The 22,110-nt window shown below is 33.9% G+C and overlaps 1 protein-coding gene across 3 annotated transcripts in view; it reads left to right on the forward strand.

Moving 5' to 3' along the window:
• The window catches only part of LOC136040189 (probable tyrosyl-DNA phosphodiesterase), a 61,633-nt gene extending 44,702 nt beyond the window's left edge, over positions 1-16,931 (forward strand). Inside the window, exons 6-10 of one of the 3 annotated variants that reach the window (XM_065724337.1) lie at positions 1,101-1,207; positions 4,952-5,103; positions 7,281-7,396; positions 11,790-11,997; positions 16,697-16,931. In XM_065724337.1, coding sequence (XP_065580409.1) covers positions 1,101-1,207; positions 4,952-5,103; positions 7,281-7,396; positions 11,790-11,997; positions 16,697-16,828 — 715 coding nt within the window. In that variant the 3' untranslated portion in view covers positions 16,829-16,931. Of the gene's footprint in view, positions 1-1,100; positions 1,208-4,951; positions 5,104-7,280; positions 7,401-11,591; positions 11,657-11,789; positions 11,998-16,696 lie in introns of those variants that run through there. The other 2 variants (XM_065724340.1, XM_065724338.1) reach the window with 2 other exon arrangements.
• Positions 16,932-22,110: the final 5,179 nt, after the last annotated feature.

Below are 22,110 nucleotides of genomic sequence, written 5' to 3' on the forward strand. Positions count from 1 at the left end.
CAACTAGGCCCAATCAATGCTCATTTTTTCCCTAAGTCACCGGATCAAAATTTTGAGATGGCCATTTTGTTCAGCATAGTCGAAAAACCTAATTACTATTGAAAGTAAGGAGCAATATTAAAATTTAGAATGGACAGAAATTAATAAGTATATGAGGCGGTTTGTCCCCTCGCTCTCCCAATACCTCACTCTTTACGCTAAAATATTTTTATTAATTTCAAAAGAGCTATTCATTCTAATTAAATGGCCTTTGTGATTCAGGGGTCATTTTAAAGAATTGGAACAAAATTCGAACTTTAGCGTAAAGAGTGAGGTATTGAAGAGGGGGCGAGCCCCCTCATATACGTAATAAAATTATAAGAATATAGAAGTTTGTTACATAAGTTAATTCGTAAGTTACGTATATTTATTACTAATAAAAACGTTCGTAAATAAAATTAAAAGCTCTAGCGCCCTTTTTAAGTAACCAAAAAGTTGGAGGGCAACTAGGCCCCCTCCTCTCCCTCCTTTTCTCAGAATCGTCTGATCAAAATTTTGAGAAAGTCATTTAGTAAAAAAAAAAGGTAAAATTAATATGCAAGTTCCGTTTTAATTATTCGTGTACCGTGAACAAAATCAAAACCTGCATTAATTCAAAAAACATTCAGAAATTAAATAAAAAAACAAGTTTTATTGTTTTAAAAAGTAGAGTTGTGAGAAAAAGTCGAACTTTTGCGTAAAGAGTGAGGTGCTAAGGAGGGGACAGCCCCTTACATATATGGAATAATTTCTGTTCGTTTCAAGTTTTAATATCGCTCCTTACTTTCAGTTAAAAAAAACTTGTTTTGTTATCTAATAACTTTAAAGCATATATCGTATCATAAGCGTATAATGTATTGCGATAGAAGTGTATCCCTCAACGTAATGTGTTATTATCTGAACGTATTCAGATAATAAGCGTATTCAGAGCATATATCGTATAATAAGCGTATAATATATTACGATAGGAGTGTATCGCTCAACGCCTTTATGACGTTATTTGTCTCTCGAGAAAAGGGAAACTATTGTTTTGTGGCGGACAAGATTGATAAGGGATTATAATAATTCATTCGTTATTCCAGAGTATTTTTGATTGGTTCCGTTCCTGGTAATCATGCCGAGAAGTCATTTGGTCATCCTAGATTAGCGACGTTACTTCGCCTCCACACAACCCAGGTGGCAAAACCAGGTATGCAACACCAGAAAACTAACTTTTGGGTTGTAGGCTCTCATGTTTAAATGAATGGAACTTAAACCTACTCTTGGTAACGATTTTTTAAGGGCGGTAATTGGTATTACTGAATCCTGCTTACTGTATTTGGTCATTTATGCATGCAGTGTATATTCAGTATTGTTCAGCAGGTTTCAGCAACTTTTTATCCACCCCCTCTCCACTTACCTGTCGCTTTTTTTCCTCGTTTCCTCAATCCACTATTGAAAATTGAAGGGTATATACTTTTAGATTTCTGTCATAGCGGGTAATTTTTTATGGATTGAATACAGGCAAAAGGATGAATCTGCCATTCATTATTACTTTTGAGGCTCGGGCCTATTTTTGCGCCAACCAAGGCATTTCAGTCATATCGAACCAATGTTTTCGCAAGTATTTTTCCTAGTTAACGATTATTTTTGGGGAGACCGATAGCCTGATTTTAGTTTTGGTCAAAAAACCGCTCGGGAAATCCAAAAACAAATCGTTTTACAGTCCATTGGGTCAATGTTCCTATTACCTGAACAATTGTTTATGGTCATGAAACTATTGTTAATAGATGCATTTTGACTTTTGGAACATCTTTTCTCTCTTGCAAAACTACCGCAAACTCACCGTTATTGAGTTATTCCGGCCCAAATATCCTGTATTTATACATATAGAATTGCAATCATTTCCGGTTTCGTTGATCGGATATTTGAAATCGCTAATCTGTAATAGTTTAGAAACAAATTTGGGCTATATATTTGCACATCAGGGGGGTGGGGGTAAAGCATAGCATATATTAAATACGTAAACTAACCATTGCTGTATTTAATAGTAAGTTTCAAAATTGGTATTCAATTATAAATAGTTTATTGGTTGATTGTAGTACTTGTAAAAGTGTAACTCGTCGTAGAGAAACTCCAAAGAAACCATGGATCACCCGAGCTTTTTTAAAGGCTATTATTTGAAGAAGGTATTTGTTCAAAATGTATGCGGCTAATAATAGTGTAAGTGATAAAACAGAAAATAAGATTTATAGTAACCAGTTAAATACACTACTTCGTAAAGCCAAAGCTGATTACTATCGTAATAAATTTAAATCTTGTGAAGGTAACCCTAGAAAAACATGGTAAATTATAAAATCCGCCGCAAGTCCTAATAATGATGGTATTATTACCATTATGTATACCTGACGGTATACATAATGATAATACAATTACTGATAGAATGTGCCGCCTTTTTGCTGATGTGGGGAAGCATTTGGTTCGAAGTATAGTTATTTTTGAGTATGAAGGTAGTTTTAAGAAATGTTTGTCGAATGCAAGTGATGTTTCAGCATATTTGAAGCCAATCAATGCTTCTGAGCTTTCTGAGACATTGAAAAACAGTTAAAACTTTAAAGTATATTTACCCTGTTATTTCCGGTCATTTAGTGTATTTATTTAATGAATGTTTTAGGACTGGAGTGTTTCCAAGTTGTTTTAAAATTGCAAAAGTTATTCCTGTTTATGAAGGTAGAGATAAGAATGTACTAGGAAATTATAGCCCATTTCTTTATTACGAGTAGTATCCAGATTGTTTGAGAAATTAATAGTTAAAAGAATAGTAAAAAAAAGAATTTTTGGAGAGTAAGCCATTTTTTAATCCAAATCAATTTGGTTTTCGGAGGGATTTATCTACTGAGCATGCTGTTTTATTTTTGACAACTTTTGTGAGTGATGCGTTGCATAATGGTATGAAAGTCGCTTCTGTTTTTCTTGATATTGTAAAAGCTTTTGACTGCGTTGACCATTTTATACTCATTGCCAAAGTAGAAAATTACGGTTTTAGAGGACCATTTCTTGAATTACTGTCCTCGTTTTTAAAAGAAAGAACTCAATATGTACAACTAGGGGATAATGTTTCTTCAGTCAGTAATGTTAAATTTGGAGTACCTCAAGGATCTGTTCTTGGTCCCCTGTTATTTCTAATTTTTATAAATGATTTATGTAGAGCTTTTAATATGATTTCGTATGATCTTGGCATTGGATGTGACGGGGAAAAAGTAATTGTTCCCAGCTTTGCGGATGACACTCATATAACTGTGGCTGCACAAACAGGAATTCAGCTGTTGAGTCGTATTAGTTCTTGTCTGGAGTTTGTACAAAAGTGGATGAAGCTTAATAAGTTAAATTTGAATTATAGTAAATCTTGCTTTTTATTGTGTGATAGGAGCTCAAATTATTACCCTTGCATAGACAGACTTAATTTTGCTGATATGAGTATTTTAAGAATAAATTGTACAAAATATCTAGGAGTTTTAATTGATGAATGTCTCAGTTTTAGAGAACATATAGATTATATTAGTCTTAAACTTGCTAGGAATGTTGGCATTTTAAGAAAGCTGAAGTGCATTTCCCTAAGAGATATTTTAAGAACACTGTATTATTGCTTAATTCATCCTTATCTGCTATATTGTTGTACTGTTTGGGGTAGTACATTTCCTTCTCATCTCCATCATATTCGAGTTTTGCAGAATAAAGCGCTTCGAATCTTATGCGGCGTAGATTTTAAAGACTCGGTACAAAACAGGTTTACAGATTGCAAGATATTGCCTTTAGCAGGACTTACTTTTTATCGAAGCCTGTTTATATTTTCAAAATTGTTTACCAATATGTTTTAAAAGTCAGAAAATAAGTAAAAGTAAAAAAGTAAAAGTAAAAAAATAAGATAAAGATAAAGAAAAAATAATAAGTAAAAATAAAGAATATTAAATTCCTTTCGCTTGCATTGCTGTTTTGCACCACAAAATAGTGGAAAACCCCGTATTTTGTAAAATTGTTTGGTAAGCATTATTTTTTGCTTTGTAAGAAGTATTTTTGCTTTGTAAGAAGTATTTTTTGTTTTGTAAGAAGTATTTTGTATTTTGTAAGAACGATCTCTGATTTTTTTTATGTTTTTTGTTTTGTAAGAATTACTTTTGCTGTATAAAAAGTATTTTCTGTTTTTTGACAAGAATTTGTGATTTCTTAGGACATTTTTCTGTTTTGTAATATTTTTTTGTTTTGTAAGAAGAATATGTGATCTTAAAGGATAAATTTTTGTTTTGCAGTGGTGAAAAAATGATTATTTTCTGAATTAACTAGAGACTGAATCTGAACCAGTGATGGAAAAAGGATTATATATTGAATTAATTAAAGACAGAATTTATTCAACAGCTACAAAATTATTATCTGATTGCCTGGAATGTGATTATTACCTGATTTGATTGTATGGATAAATTCATCCTTTAAGATACTTTGGTGATATTTTTAAATTGCTGATCCCTCAACACAACCATCTCATCTTAGGGATGTTTGTCTCTTTTAGTACAAGCATCAACTGAAGCATATATATATATATATATATATATATATATATATATATATATATATATATATATATGCTTCAGTTGATGCTTGTACTAAAAGAGACAAACATCCCTAAGATGAGATGGTTGTGTTGAGGGATCAGCAATTTAAAAATGTCAACAAAGTCTTGGTTCACGTTAATGCTGAGACCTGTACATAAAATTGGCTGATTTATCATTCTCTCAACTTTTGAAAGCAGGCTGGTTGTAAGGCTAACCACTTCTTTTTGCCAATGGTTTGTTTGTTGGCTTTTTGCCTGTTGTTTGCTAGTAAATATGCTTAAAAGCAATAATATAACCAATGAAATCTTAGACAAAGTCCGCATATAAAATTTGGCTTACCTTTATAGAAGACTGGAAGATAGTGGCCCAATGCTCATCTATTGGATCTCTTGGACCACAACCAAAAGCTTGGTTTCAGGGAGAATTTGCCACTGCATTGAGCACAGCTGGTAGTCAGGGACCCAAACTAGGCTTAGTAAACTCACACCTGGTGGAGCTGGTAAGCTGTTTTCTTTCTTTTTATTACCAATATTTTTTATGCTAACAGGGTTCATTATATAGTTTTGTTCTATAATTGAATAAATCTTGTACGAAAATTTGCTCATTCTCCGCCCATGTCATTCCCCGCCCCGCCCCATCAGTCACCCATGTTAGAGAGAAAGAATTAGATCTACTAGAAAAAAAGCAACAATAGAAAAACTTTGAAAACATATAAAAAATGTATTTTTATGCATTTTTATTACGTTTTTACGACTCGGACAAATTTTTTTTTGCGGGGGGTCAAACCCCCTAACCCCTCCCCTGGATATGGCCCTGATTCTTAGTGAATTCTTCTGATGTATATAAACTGATTTGAAATAGTTCCTGTGATGCGGCCGACATTGCAAATATCAGACAGATAAAAACGTGTGTATGTTGTTTTTTTTCTGTGTGTGTTTTTGAAACTTTGCGATGTTTCTTTTTAAGGATACTGGTGATCGATGAGTTTTTTGTTATCCCTTTACTTCCTGAGATATCGATATTGTGCCAGTTGGCTTGGGCAATATATGTTCAATAGATCTATTGCTTTTAGTTTAAAATGAATCTAACTATATTTGAAGTACTATTCTTGTGTTTGGAGAGTTAACATATTAGATATTCCCATTTTATTTTAACAATAGTTTCATAATCTTACAAAGCAATCTTAGGTCACGTTGTCACATATAGTCTCAGCTGGAAAGATACTCAACGTAACAGCTGAGTATCATAGTGGTATATCAAAATATTTTGAGTATATCAAGTTGCTCTTGTCTCAGCTTTTTATGTATCATTTTTTTGTAATTTGAACTTAAGACAGGCTCGCTGAGGTAGTCAGAGGAAGAGTCCTCTATAAACCGTGACTATTGCGTTACCCCCCTCTCTAAAATATTCTGATTCACCCTTAAGAAGTTTCCCCTTCATGAGGTGCTCATCCAGATATGGAAAGCTAAGAGCGCCTCCGATGATCGCAAGAAAAAGGCTATATTCAAGCAAGGTTGGAGCCAATATTAAACAATTCAAGAACTGTAGAAAGAACTAAAGAACTGTACTTTAAGAAATGTTGAAGAATCAACTATAATAATTGGTGGGCCATTTCACTACAGTTTGTAGGAAGTACGGTCCTTTATAAGTATTACTGAATCATTTTCAGTCAAAAGTCGACAAAACACTAAAAGATGAGTAGCACAACTTTCAACCTGACAGATCGTGATTATGATGACTTGGAAGGTGTGGACAGCAAAAATTGTCGGTAGGCCGATATCTGCTCCGTGCAGATCGTCACTGGAAGATCTTTACTCTGCAACATTGGAGAGGTCATCATAGAGAGGCATCTTTGTCGCCTTGTGTGCCTGTTGTTGGGGGAAGACCTAAGTAAGTAAGCAAAAAATATCCTGGGAATGTATCTGAAGGAGGCAATGAATATCTCTACTCCATCTAGCCTGATCTGTGAAACTGAAACTCCGGATTTTGAATAATTAAGTCCTCTCAGGAATACATACGAAAGTGAATCATAGAAGTTTACTAAGCTGCCTGATAAATGAATTCAGGGCTCTGAGAAACGCTGTATTTGATTCATCCTTGGAAAACTTGGAATTAGACCGACCACATTACGAACGCTCCCATTCGTAGAAAAACAAAACAGCCGCTTATGGCCAATAAAATCGCAAGTAGTCGATAGCTCTACTGGATCCACATGGTGTGCACAGGTGAAGGTCGACTCTCTCATGACGTGTGGTGCTGGATTTCTCCCAGTATTAGAAAGTGTGGACGACAGCTAGAAAGTTCAACTTCGGTCAAGGCTGATGTCCGCTGTGTCGGACTAGGCTGATGTCCGACTAGGCTTATGTCCGGAAAAGGATAATACGATACTCAGATTGTCAGTGGAAGATCTTTTGTCTCCAGCACGGGGGAGGTTATCGTCGATAGGTGTGTAGCTAAGTACACATGAATGTTTTGTAGGGGAGGGGCCTGATAATAAAAAAATTGGGGGGAAGGGGAATGATAAAAACCTGATTTATTTCATTATTCGAATTAAAATTGCCCAAAAATTTACCAAAATTTATGATTTCATATGGGGGTGGGACCTGAGCTCCCCCCCTCCCACTACGTATGTTCGTGGTTTTATGCAATCAATGAGGATAATGTCTTATAATTTAGATATATCCAAGCTACTCTGATGTGAAGTCGAGTCTTCATGGTTTGGCTGGCGGTGGTTGTCTACCATATTCAAGGAAAACTCATTCTAATCAGACATGGCTGACGGACTACCTCAAGTAGGTCAGATATATACTAAAAATATGCTAAAAATGTTATGATAAGCCTAAAGAAGTTTTGCAATAATAGAAACTGAGAGATCTTAGTTGTTGACAAATTATCTTTAAAGAAAGTGGTGTCAGTTCATGAAAGTTAAGGGGCGCTGAAGGGGGGCAGTTTTTTCGTTTAATTTTTTTTCATATTTCAATGAAAATACTATAAAGATGTATTTTTCAATTAAACCACCCCAGAAAAGGATTTATTCAAAATCGGGGAGGGGGGGGGTAAAATTCTAGAGGACACTTGCCCCCCATTCATTTTAATAAATTATTTTTTTAAATAATTCTCTTCTTTTCATTTGCTTTAAATTACCAAGAACACAAACATAAAAAGTGTATGTCTTCCCCGGACGTCCCCCCTCTCTATCCGTACCTAGAAACTATGATTCTCTAAGATTTGATTTTGGCTGTTTCTATATTATGAAGTTTTTAGGTCGTTACATATCCTTTCGAAATGTAAATAAGTATGATGGCACTAGATCCTTAAGGTCCAAACCGGCGGTGCGAATCTCCATTTCATGGCCTTTCATCCAGGAAGTGAAGGAAATGAGAGGGGAAATTGATCTTTGTGTTTAAAAATGTTTGGAGGTTAAGCAGTGTTTTGCAAAATTTTCACCCACCTCGCTTTTTTCTTGAATTTGGTGCCTTTTACCGACAAGTTTTTATGTCATTACCAGACATTGCCACGTTGAATCCTAACGATGAATATTAAGAACTTTAAATAGATTTGACATCGCGTGTTGTGCGTAAAAACTCAAACACTAACAATCTAGTGCTTTCTAAAGACAAGTACACCTCAAAGAAAATGCCTTCTTAAACTGTTTGACGCCATGAACCTCTAGCAGTGTTTTGCAAAATTTTCACCCACATCGCTTTTTTCGTGAATTTCGACAGGAATTTTTCGACAGGAGCTGGGTATGCGCGTGCACTTGTTTATCATAAAAATTGAATTCTCGATATTATCTTAATTTTTATAATACATAAATATTGTGATATAAAAAGATATAAATATTGTGTAAGTTTCCACTTAAAATCAAAACAATCATATCCCTTTTTCACTGATCGAGATGTTTTAAGATGATTAGTTTTGTTCTATTTGAACTGCTGATGATGGAGATAAAGATGGCGCTGGTATCTAATCTAAGATGGTGCTAAGTTTTGTCTATGGTCAATAGGTGTTTGTAAAGGGGTCTGTAATGAATGTATCTCTTCGCACTTCCCGTAGTACCGTCCGTCTCTCCCTAGCAGAGTTTAGCGACTGCAAATATGGATTTAAAGCAGCAAGGAATTCTGCTTGCTCGGCATAAAAATATAATATGCATTTTATAAATATTGGCGTAAAAATATGCTGTTTTTGACTGAAGCAAATTTTAAATGATAAAAGGGTATGATGCTAGGATCCGGTCCTAAACATCTGGTATCCAAATTTAGGCTCTAACAAGACCCAATTTCGTTTTGGTAGCCGGATTTCATGTTGCTCAGTGACAAAAATCAAGTAGGTGAGTGATTGGTTGTTTTTCCGGCCTACAAAAGGTGCTTTGAAATAAATACAAGTTTCTGTCTCTGCGCTGGTAGAATTATTGTATCGTTATTCTTATAAATACGCATTTAAAGAAGTTAATTCTGATTTTATTTGTTTATTTTGGCTTTTTCGGCGTTACTTTGCTCTTCTATAATCATGCAATTTAACGCCACCAATTTTAAATGATGAAATAATTTCGTGCTGCTAACCAGTGCTGCTCGTTAGACAGCCGTTCTGAAGCTCAAATTTTGCTCCGATAGCTGGATTTAATGTCTCCCAATGAAAAAAAAATAATACTTCATGTGGGTGAATATTCGGCTGTGTTTCGTTTTTTTTCGGCTGATAAAAAAGCTCTTTAAAATAAATAAAAGTTTTTTTTTATCTCTGTACTGGCAAAGATATTTGATTGGATTTTTCCTAAAGGAGAAATTTCTCCTTTCTCCTAGATATCCTTTTGTAAGTGTTTTATTCTAGATTTTCCTAGTTTTCTGCTTTCTCTAAATCTAATGATTTTCCTAAAGTTGACATTCTAAGGAGTATATTAGTTAACTCTACTTTCTAGATTTCTGCATTTCTACATTTCTACTTTCTACATTTCTAGGCGTTATGAGATACTGAACAATTAGTACTAAGCATTAAAGTTGGAATTAAACTCCCATTAAAGTTTGACAAGTCATTCGGGAGGAAATGGGATTATATGTCTAAAACACATCTCTAGGCGTTAAGAATTAAAAGTGACCAAAACCAAGTTGTGAGAAAATCTGTACATTGTCTGTAAATTCAGAATATTACCGTCCGGATTTTTTTTACTTACTTTACTTTTACTTTTTACTTTTACTTTCACTTTTTACTTTTACTTTTACTTTACTTTTTTTACTGGTGGCTGTTTGTTTCCAGACTGCTCGTTTCTCAATCTGTTTCTATTTCTTTCTGTTTTAATTAAATTGTTTGTCTTCAAAAAAAAAAGAAAGCAAAAGGGCAAAATCTTAAATAGTCAATCTTAAATAGTCAATAGTCTTAATTGTCAAATCTTAAAAAAATGAATCTTTGAGTTTACTCGGCTGTGTTTACTCTTTTTTGTTTTTTAAGTGAATACTAAATTTTATAATTGAAACTCAATATTTTGTAAGTATTTCTACCGCCACATGTTTAAAAGCGCTGGCGTGGGAATTCTTTGTCCAAGGGGCACGGGTTCAATCCCAGTTGTGACCAGTTAGTTTGGGACGGGGTCAGTGGCGTGACTCTATAAGCTCAGCCAGAGTCGACCCAGCTCTAAATGGGTACCTGAAGAAATCTGGGGAAAGGTAAGTAGGAAGGGTGTGTAAAAGCACAGGATGGTTGGCCCCCAACCGCCCATTGCACTTCCTGGCTGAAGGGCCACGAAACGGAGATCAGCACCGCCGGTGAGGACCTTAAGGGTCTAGTGCCGTCTTACTTACTTTTTACTACTCTATTGGTTGTATTGTATTGACTGCCGCAATTAACAATTTCTCTCATAACTTATCAACATAACTTACAAACTTTAATCGCAATTGTTAAAGACTTGTTTTTTATATCAATTGAATTACGACTGTATCGTCTTTTTTGCTATTTTCACTTTCTAGTAACAGTTAGCAAATTTTGTGGGTTGATTCGTTGTGAATAATTAACCCAGACCTGTATATTAAGACTGCTATAATTACTTCACTTATTAGTGTTTTTCTTTCTTTTATAGGTTTGCTATTTATTTGTTAACTGATTGCATGTGTGTCTGCTTTTAGGAGACCCACAAGTGACCATAAGATTAATTCTAATTATCTGTAATTATGATTACAGTTATGATTCCATAAGATTAATCTAATTACGTAATTACAATTTATTATAATCAATTAAATATAATTAATTGTAATTAAATGTGATTATGTATGAGTTTTGTAATTATCCTTGACCTACGTTGAAATTACCTTTCACCTATGCCTCTATGCCTCACCTTAGATCCTCCTATGCCTCCAGAGGTATCTATGGCATCTACAAGCAGTCTAGTTTCTACAGGAATATATCACCGCCAGTATATCTTCCCCTTTGAGCACTGATCTCACTGGTTTTTGCGGCATGAGCTCTTCTGACGATTTTGCCTCCTTGACCCGCTAGTCGACCAATGAAAGGTTTCCTTGGGAATTCAAGGATTCCCCACTCCCAGGGTAGACCTTAGATATTGCCATCGATGCTGATCGGTGACTATCATTCATCGACGCTATCATTAATTTGAGGCATGTTAGTCATTTCTCGAATTTCTGTGTACGAGACTTGATCTTGATCTGTTCGGTGTCTGTTCAGTAATTTCTGCTCCAGGTGACGTGGCACGTGACGGGGCCTAGCGAGGTCAAACGGAACTAAGCGAGGGCTTTAAGAGTGAGGCCCTAAATCTTGCTATTTTTCCAGTAGTTTATTATTACTTTAATCTAGTTGTTAGTTTTTTTTTGTTTTTTTTTTTATTTAATTTTTATTTTGGTTGCTAGTGCTGGTTATGGTACCATATTGAAGAGATACAAGTAACCATTATGAAAATTAAAATGCTGAAACTGTTAAACTTTTTAAATGGATTCTTGTATATTTAGAACGATGAAACTCACAAGTGCCTTTATTGCATTTCAGCCATTGGAAAAGTGATACCCGATTTCGAACCAAAGCTATGCCCCACATTAAGTCTTATAGTAGAATTTCATCAGATTTCGAACCAAAGCTATGCCCCACATCAAGTCTTATAGTAGAATTTCGCCAGTTTTCACTTTTTAAATGGATTTTTGTATATTTAGAACGATGAAACTCACAAGTGCCTTTATTGCATTTCAGCCATTGGAAAAGTGATACCCGATTTCGAACCAAAGCTATGCCCCACATCAAGTCTTATAGTAGGATTTCATCAGATGGTTCAAAAGCCCTTTGGTTTATCCTTAGCTCTGCGAATGTTTCGAAAGCAGCCTGGGGTATGAGAAATAAAGCAGGGAATTTAACAATCCAAGCATGGGAAGCCGGAATTCTATTTCTTCCAAAGTTTTTTGTAAGTAATGCTTCTTTACAGAGTTTCAAAGAGTATGGGTAACTTATAAGAATGAGAACTAGCGCTAGTGTCAACAAAAAACTATTAATGCCATCTAGCGTTTGGCGGCATTTGGTATTTTTTCAGTGTAATAATAAGAAAATGAACCTAATTGGTGTAATCGGTAAGATTTGGATAGTAATAAGTGTCTGAACTCAATTTCTGACAGAAAAAACTATTACAAAATATGAAAAATTATCACCAGATACTAGATGGTATTGATAGCTTTTTTTGCCGACACCAGTGCCAGTTTTCACTCTTATAACTTACCTATACTCTTTGCAGATTCATATTGCTCCACGTTCTTAGTATTATAAATATTGTACAATATACATAACTATTGTTTACATATTAATTTTAGAATGGCTGATTAATTGTTTAAGGGGGTGGGGGAGGATTTAGTGTTTTTTTTCCGAGGAAGCGAAATAATATTTGTTTTTTTTTGGGGGGGGGGGGTCGTCTCAAGCACGCTAATTTGTGTCAGGACTTATTTAAAATTTAATGTGGTAATGCTTATTTTTCTTTCGTTAGTATTATTTGCAGATTTGTGGAGATTATATTTTTTGTAACCCATCTGTTAATAAAAAAATAGATAAATAAAAAAAATTGTAAGCACCTTCTTAATCTTCAATTTTGGGCTAGTAATGCCCTCTTACTGCCTTAACCCGGGTTATTGCCACTGCTGAAAGGCCAATTAAGTTTGGTAGTTTGTGTGATTCTCTCTGTCTCCCTGTGAGATCAGTACTAGTAGGTAATAGTATTAGTAGTTGAAATAAAATTTGTGTTTTATGGAGGATTTTCTGACTTGTTTCAATGACATTTCTTTCTGTTTCAATTATTTCACTTTTGTTGTGCAAGTGTGACGTAAAATCAAAGAAAAACGTGTGTCATACATAAGTTTTTTTTGTTTTTTTTTATAAATAGGTGTGACCATGATCTGGCTCGAGCATTGCTTAAAATGAAAATTGTAATTTTAATTTGGCTTGTCTTAATTCAGAACAAATAGTTAGATTGATTTTAGAAATATTGCCTGTATTGAAGCTGTCTGAAATAAGAGCGAATTCTTTACGAGCAAATAAAAGTTCAAATGGGGATAAGTACTTAAAAAAATTTATCTAGATCGAATTCTTATATAGTAGCAAAGAGCATGGGTAGCTTATAAGGGTGGGAACTGGTGCTAGTGTCCATAAAAAAAAACTATCAATGTCATCTAGCGTTTGGCCAGACTTGGTATTTTTCAGTATAATAATATGAAAAATTAATTTAATTAGTGTAGTTGGTAAAGTTATGGTGGAAACAACTCTGATCTCAGTTCTTGACAGGATAACAAGTACAAAGCCAGAAAAATGCTAAGTGTCGCCAGAAGCTAGTTGGCGTTCAGAACTCTTATTTTTTGTTGACACTAGTGCCAGTTTCCAATTTATTAGTTGTCTATACTCTTTGGTATAACGTCAACAAAACATAACGTCAACAATATATATAAATATAACGTCAAAATATAACGTCAACATAACGTCAACAAAAAAAGAAAAAAATCCAGAGAATTACCGAGGAATTACAGGGAAAGGAAATTCTAAAAGAGCCAATCGATTATTCTTGGTCTAAAAGCCAAGAGATTTTTAGCCTCCCATCTTGAAAAACGTGAAAATAGTTTTTTTTTTTCACTGTAACCTCTTACCATTAGTTTGAAATTAGAAAGCTCTCAAGGCTGAAACATTTGCCTAGGCCTGGGCCGAGTTTAAAAATATATGACTGAGTTTTTCTGCTATCCCAAAAGCATTAACTTGACAATATATTTATATTGTTTCATCAAAAAGAACTAGATTTATTTTAGAAATAATTCTAGTGTTCAAGCCATCTGAATTAAGAGTGAATTCCTGCATTGCTGCATAATATTAGAAATAAAAAAATCTATAGAATAGCCGAGGAATGCCAGGGTCTAAAACCCAGCAGATTTGTAGTTGTCCCATCTCTAAGATTAAAATAGGTTATCAGTATGAATCCTAAATAATGAAGAAAATGATATTAACCGAATAATCTTCCTTTAAATGTAAAAAAAGTCCGTAGTTACGGATTCCTCAAATTTTTGCTTAATCGTTTGCTTAATCTTCCTTTAAATGTAAAAAAAAGTCCGTAGTTACGGATTCCTCAAATTTTTGCTTAATCGCTTGCATGCTTTTATAGTGTTTTTGTTATTCGCATATTCTGTCCTTATCTTCCTTACGACTCTTATCGAAAGAGGATAAAAGAGCTCGCTATTATTATTATAATAGTACGTGTAATATATATATAATGATAAGTATAATATACATATATAATAAGTGTTGTAAGTTCGAACTTAATTTCCTTTATTTGGCTACTAACTACAGAGCAACAGCAAACAACGGAGCGATTGTCTCGAGCTCCGATTTGGCACGGATTGACCCACCGTACATAAATAATTAAAACGAAATTTATATATTAATGTTACTTTTTTTTTGGATAAACGGCTTTCTCAAAATTTTGATTGGACGATTTTGAGAAAAAAGGGACAGGAGAGGGGGATTAGTCGCCCTCTAATTTTTTGATTACTTAAAAAGGGCACTAGAACTTTTAATTCTGTTCACGAACGTTTTTATTCGTAATAAGTATTCGTAACTTACGAGCTAACTTACGTAACGAATGTTCCTATAAGGAATGTCGAATATTTTATTTAATTTTGATCGTTTTTCAAATAATACCGGTAAGTCTGCCTCACCCTCCATGAAATATGTCCGTCGAAATATATATTGAAATATATATATTGATCGGTCGCCATCATAGAAAGGTAGAAGCGCAATTTCATTGTAATCTACTTGCTTTGATTCATTTTGTTTCAGTTGACCTGCTGGATGATTCACTCTCTTTTTTTGTGTTTTTTTTGTGTTTTATTGTTTTTCTTCTTTAGCCGTCTTTTGCATTTATTGTTGCTCCTTTTGCTGTTTTGTCTTCAAAAGCAGGAAATAAGTTTTATTTATTCATTTGTTTTCCTCTTTTTTTCTTCAAATTGTAAGAAAATTTACTCTGCGTTGTGTTGAATAAACTATTTTACTGCGTCAACAATTTCTTTGGGTATCAGAAATTGATTGTCAATATTTGATCTTGATTGGCAATGTTGATTTTAATTTACAAGTGAATTTTTTTTTGTTTATAGGGTAAGGACAGTAGAATCCTTCAGCAAAATTATTGTTTTTGATACAACACCGTCTACTTAGTGTTTCTGTTAGCAACACCATCTACTAGTCTGGAGCAAACATGCTATAAATATTGAAGCGACATTTAGGCGGGGTTTTACGGGATTTGAGTTTTTTTCAAACCAGTATAATAATTGCGGCTTAAAAGCTAATAAGTTTAAATACAACAGATTTACTTACTTAGAATATGGATCTAGAGGAATATGCTTGAACAAAAACGATTTTGCTCATGTTTATGAAAATGGCCCAACCTGCAGTCCATTTTTACCGAGTGGCCCAGTTGGCCCTCAATGTCAGCAAGCTGGAACATCTTTTCATTAAAATACCCGACTCATAAAAAAATCCAGAATATTCGATCTTCTAGGCTTTTATGTTTTAGGCCTATGTCAAGATATTGAGGCCTATACCAAAATGATGAGATGTTTTTAAGATCTTCCATGTAGTTAACAGGTTTTGAAAAAAAAATATTGCTGCTGTCACTTTATCAGTTGAATTTTTATGGCTAAAGTAGGTTTGATATTGATTTTCATGAAATTGTTATTTGATATCGATTTTCGTGATATCGATATCGGTATTTGGTACCGATTTTCTTGAATTTTTCTTTGAAAAGAATGTAACGAATGCTTACCCTTGGGATTCCCCTCCGAACCAACTACTATATAGTAGTTATTATTAGTTAGTATACAGTTATAGTAATTAGTAGTAGTTACTATATAGACAAAATTCTTACTCTATTTCATAAGGCTAGCTTTACTTAATTGATTCTTGAATCGGCTTTCAGTTTTATTCGTGCTGTTGTTTTGATTAAATTCATTTAATCATTAAATCAAAGCCCATATACATTTCCCGAGCATTTGGGGGGGATATCTGAAAAAAGTTCTTGAGGGGCAGAAATACCAATCCGGACCTGGTCACAAGTTTTTTTATTTGAAAGTGGAAAGTTATTTTTAGAATCAACCAACCGCAATTTTAGATGGCGTTACTAGGAGATTGTTCTCTCTATTGAATAACCACGCTTGACGTTTATAAAGGTCTTTGGTTCGCACTTTTGTGCATCGTATAGCCAAACAATAATCAATCGTATTCAATCCCATTACAGGACAGATTTTTTATTGTTTTACTTCTTTTTCTGTTTTTAAAGAATATAGACGATTACATCCTCAAATATCTCTCTCAAAAAACACATCCCATCAAAGCACGCCAATATCGTCCAGTATCCAATATTGTATCCAAATTTTTTTTTGTTTTTACAATGTTTTTATAGCTTTTATAATATTTTACATATATGGTGTGTTTTTATAAAAATATTTTATAAAATAATCCGAAAAAACCACTTTTATAGCATGTCTACATTTCTAGAATTAATTTAATATTATCTATTTATTATTAATTATTTATTATTATTAATTTATATTATTAATTTATTATTACAATTTGTCTCTTTGTAGAACCTGGGCAGCGACTTTGATTGCAACTATTCAAGTAGCAATGTACCAAATGCTATTCCCATTCACTATGACTTCCCTTTAAAGAAATATCAAGATGATGAACAGCCATTTTTCATTGATGTCCTCCCGTGAAATTGGATTTTTATTGATTTTGTGATGATTTTTGAACCTTTTTACGCTATTGATGATCTTTTTTAACTTTTACTTTGTTTATATATATATCTATGCATGGAAACCGTGTACTTTTGCTTTTAGAATGCGTTTTCGTTGAATTGATGATTGTTAGAAGTTAGTCAGTACAAAATGACGGATTTGTGAGCCACGTTTTTACATGTTGTCTGTATGAACTCAGTACAAAGGGTAAAAAAAAATGTAGTCCCGAATTAGAACCTCCCTCCTCATCTTTATAAAATGATATTTAACTCCTCCACTGAGATTCTAAAGAAGCTGACAACCCTCATGCCTTCTCAAGACCAGAACATAATTTGCACCCTATTGAAAAAAATGACCGTGGATTGCCAATTTAATATACATATACTGATATTTATCCCTTAAATTTTCAATAATTTTTTATTTATTCAAATAAAAAATGTGAAAACATTTAAACTGTATTTTGTTTTCAGTAAAGTGCAAATCATGTTCTGGTCTTGAGAAAGCATGGGGATTGTCAGTCCTACTCATCTTAATTTTTGCTCTTTTTGAGTTTGACTCGGTTATTTGTAGTAATTTCTGTCCGTTTTGAGTTTCATTTATTTATTGATGGTGATTTGTGGTAGTTTTACGCTTGGACGATTATTTGACTTTATTTCTTCTCAAATTCGGCTTAATGGAGCTCTTTACTTTCTTTGAAACCTTGTTTTGTCGAAAAAGTTTGTTAAATTTCTTTTCAGTGTTTTTCAACAAGAATCCATAGTTTGGCTTTTTCAACGATTTTTAATCCTGACACAGATAGTATCATTAATTCGAATTTTGTATCTCCTCAAGTTGACCTGAAAAATAAAACTTATTATCATTCCCAAACATTCTATCTATGCTCTTTGACAATCTGGACACACACACACTCTTTTGATTTATTTAAATTGTAAGACCAAAAGAAGTAATAGTAGTAGCCCCGATAGTTTCAATTTAATGCCCCCAGTAGTTCTAGAGATATTGCTAAGCTGTCTTAGCCATACTATTATTAGGTACACCATCCATATATTAGGTGGTAATGCCCCTATGCCATAGTCATAGTATGGGGTAATGCCCCATATCCCTAGTGACATAGTTGCTGAACCGTCCTACTATGCTGAAAAAAATGCCTGTCTCAAAATTTTAACTAGATGTGTTTGGAATATGAATGCACCTGGGAGAAGGGCTGCTTGCTCTCCAATCTCTTTTTAGTCTTAAAAAGGGCCCTAGAACTTCTAATTTTGAATCGAATTAGCTCCTTTAAAAGTTTCAATGATATTTCTGGCTATTATAGAGCGGCGCTGCCTATGATAATACTAAAATGCCCTTTTGAAAACCTGTATGGATATAGTTTTTTGTTTGATGGAAACTCCCATAAACATTCCCTAAAAGTTTTACCTTAATCCCGTTAGCGTCATGAGTTACAATAACTGTGGTGGTAGCATTGATAGCATACACATAGTGCCTTCTGGCTAGTTCAAATCCGCCACAACTTACCCTTAAAGGTCTAACTTAATATGTAAGCCGTTCTTGATATATTGCTTTGTCACCTTTTTGAAAGTCCAAATGTTCATAATTTGTTTTTATTTAGTTATACGTCCGTCAAAATATTCTTTAAAAGCTTCACATTAATATTCTTAGCTTGCGTAGTAGCAAGTTGCACCTTTGGCACCAATGCCGCTTAGTACCTTTGGTTTCTTCGATATCCCGTTCAACACACGCTGAAAGTTTCAGGTTAATACCATCGACTGTTCCTTAAGCGTTTCTGATGCGTCCTCTTGACAAACTGTGTGGGCATATTGGGTTTCGATTTATTTGCATACAATTTCAATACATTCCAAGTTACTCGCCTTAATACCCTTAGTTTTAATAGCAGCAGTAGCATTAGTAGTAGAGCAATGGATAGTAGCAGCCTTAGCTTTAGTGGCAGTTTTAGCTGTAAAAGTAGTAATAATAGTAGCAGTAGTAGTAGTATGAGTAGAAGCAGTAGCATTAGGATGCAAATATTTCCTTTTAGTTAGGTCAACATCCCCCACTACAAATCCTGTTAGTTTCAACGTCACACCAAACTGTTCCTAAGATATTGCTGTTGTGCCCTTTTGACAACCTGCTTAGCGCCGGTTTGTTGTGCTCTAGTTCATCTGCCCCCCCCCCCCCCTCAAAATACCTTGTATATTTCACCTTCATACCCTTAGGTATAGTTGTAATATTGTTCACAGTAGTAGTGGCCGTGTTACTAGTAGTAGTATTAATAGTGGTAGTACTAGTAGCAGCAGTAGTATTAATGTATTGCCTTTTGGTCAGTTGGACATCCTCTAATCAAGTCCCGGAAATTTCAACTTAATACAATTAGGCGTTGCGATGACACTGCTGATTTGTCCTTTTTATGACCTGTTTTTTCATATACTTCTTGAAATTTTCATCTATATGCTCTTAGTCTTACAAGTAGTTGTGATAGAAGTAGTAGTTGAAGTAGTTTATTATTAGTAGTAAGTGTAGCAGTGACAGTAGTATTAGCAGTAGCATGCACATACTCTCTTTTGGCCAGACTTTCCGACTTCGGACTTCTACGGTGTTTATGCCCATCATCTGAATGGCTGTGGAAGGAAATGCGGTCTGCTCATTTTTCGTCTAATATGTAGGAGTTTGTAAACCTGTACGTCTCTTTTGTAAAACCAGCAGTTCCTTTTGTTTTTTTTTTTTCATTGCTTTTGATTGCAGTTGATTTTTGCAGTTGATTTTTTTTCATTACTACACTAACTTCAAGACAATTTTCAGGTATGTCAAATTTTCAAAGTTGCAAATTTTCAAGTAAAATTAGTGTAAAGAAAGGATTGAAAAATAAATTGGTACGTAATTAGCACTTGCTAGTTAAAACTTAATTAATGAGTAATTAAAAATTAGTCCAGGAAATTAGTCAACGTGGCACAGAGAAAAAAAAAAGAAAAATTATATACTGAGTAACTAATATTTGTAACAAGAAAATCGAATTTAATTAATGAGTAATTAAAAATTAGTCAAGGAAATTATTTACAAATCAAGTCAACGTGGCACAGAGAAAAAAAAAGAAAGAAAAATTATATACTGGGTAACTAACATTTGTAACAAGAAATTCTGAAGTATTTTTAATGGCTCTTATTGTTTGACATACCTTTTTCATCAAAATCTCCCCATCCCCTTCATTAATACAGCGCATTTTTAAAAGTACCTCTTTCTCACTTCTCACTTTTGTATTTCACTTCTGTATTTCTCACTTTCTGTATTTCTCACTTTTGTATTTTCCAGGGAGTTTTTCAATGGGGAAAACGCCTTAAAATTAGTATTATTCATCAACACTAATTAATTATATGTAATATTAGTTTATTGTATTTCCTTTTTCATTCTCATAGTAGAAGAGAGGGAAGGGCGCTCAACCTTCGCAATTCCCTTCTGTCAATACTACTAGGTTTGTCGTCCGGGAAGTTTTTGGTACCGTTAAAGAAGACAAATTGCACCATATTTACCCAAACAGACGCCATGAACTGACACGGAAGTTCCCTTTGTCTTCTTCAAGAAGAAAAATACCTAATACGTCGTAAAAAATGGCGAAATTTTGAAAGTTTCGCCTTTCCGTGCCTCTTTCTCTTTAATTTCTAGATTATTTTTTCCCTTCACTTGTCTCAAAATTATGAGCCATTTAATTTTTGCCAAGTAATTCTGTTTTGTGTACATTTTCCTTATTTACACCTCCCTCTTAAAATAAACTTCAACGTGCGTGCCTAAAGTGTGTCCGTGCTATATTGAATATCTTGTCCTGAGAGGTGGACTGAGGTTTTCAAAAATGTACAAATCTGATCTCTTCGGTTTTTTGATTAATTATACAAATTTTCGTTGTTTGAATTTTTGTGGTAGGAAGTAGGAGCTAACCTCCCTGTTTCCTAAACGAAAAGGGGTAATACTGACAAATATTATTTGTAAAAGACGATAATATATTCTTTTTTAAAGTTATAGGAAGTTCGAGGATGTGGATTTTGATATATCTTGTTCTAAGCGTGTCTCATTTATACCACGAATGGCAGCCATGGCTGATAACGATAATTCCTATGGGCGCCACACGTAATTGCGAGTAGTTTGTCATTCCGAGATTAGAAATTCCTACAAGCTAAAAAAAATAACATGACAATAAAAATAAAATTTCCTGTCGTTCGATTTTAAACAAAGAATATGAGTAACTTATAAGAGTGGAAGCTGGCGCTAGCGTCGAAAACAACAACGCTATTTAGTGTTTGGATACAGTTGGTATTCTTTTCATAATAAGAATAATTGATTTAATTGGTGCACTTGTTAAAATTAGGGTAGTAATAAACATCTGATCTTATTTCCAGACAGAAAAATGATTATAGAGCTTGCAATTTCCAAGTGTCGTCACATGCTTAATAGCTGAATAGATGGCGTTAATGGCTTTTCCTGTCAATATTAGTGACAGTTTCCAATTTTGTAAATTACCCATACTCTTTGGTTTTAAGATAAATAGGACTTGTGGAAAAAAATTAAAAAAGGAAACAGTTTATTTGTAACATAGGTGGCCACCCTGGCTTACACCAGTAAGCTCTATCATTGTCCCTTGAAATCGAGGGCAAGTTTCTCATTCCAAGGGTGGTAATTTCTGTAAGCTAAATTATCCGGGGTTGAAACTGAAATGAAAACAAATATAAAATTTCTTCTAAAATGGATTTAGTTTAAATAAAACGCGTACCTTTAGAATAAAGAATAGTAATAACAAATCCTAAAAATAAATGGCTCATTTGTGCCAAGGGTGGCAACCCTGGCTTAAACTAGTAAGATTTATTTGTCTTCCCTTTCAGAGAAATCTTATGCTTCACGCTAGCAGACATATCAGTTTTTACATAAGTACTCTCTTGAATTTCGTTTATGTTTTATAAAAATTATTTTTCTGTTTGTGAAAAAAAACTAAGCCTAGTATCTTCGCTTAAAGGAAAGGGACTAAAGTTCGCTAAAGGAAACTAAATAAGTGATACTCAAGGAACCAGATATTAAAGTGAAGCTTCCAATCTTGACCCCTTATCACAGAATGGGTTATACCCCCCCCCCCCCGTGGCCTCTCACTGGTGGCAGCCATGTGAACTATCCTACAAATCTAAACCAATGTGAAAATGACAGCAAAATTTAATTTTGTTTGGTTTTAAGATGAAATATATAGCTATAAACTAAATATTAATAATAAAAACCTTCAGATATAAATT

Source organism: Artemia franciscana, chromosome 20 (genome assembly GCF_032884065.1).
Source record: "Artemia franciscana chromosome 20, ASM3288406v1, whole genome shotgun sequence".
In the NCBI taxonomy this organism is placed as follows: Eukaryota; Metazoa; Arthropoda; class Branchiopoda; order Anostraca; family Artemiidae; genus Artemia; species Artemia franciscana.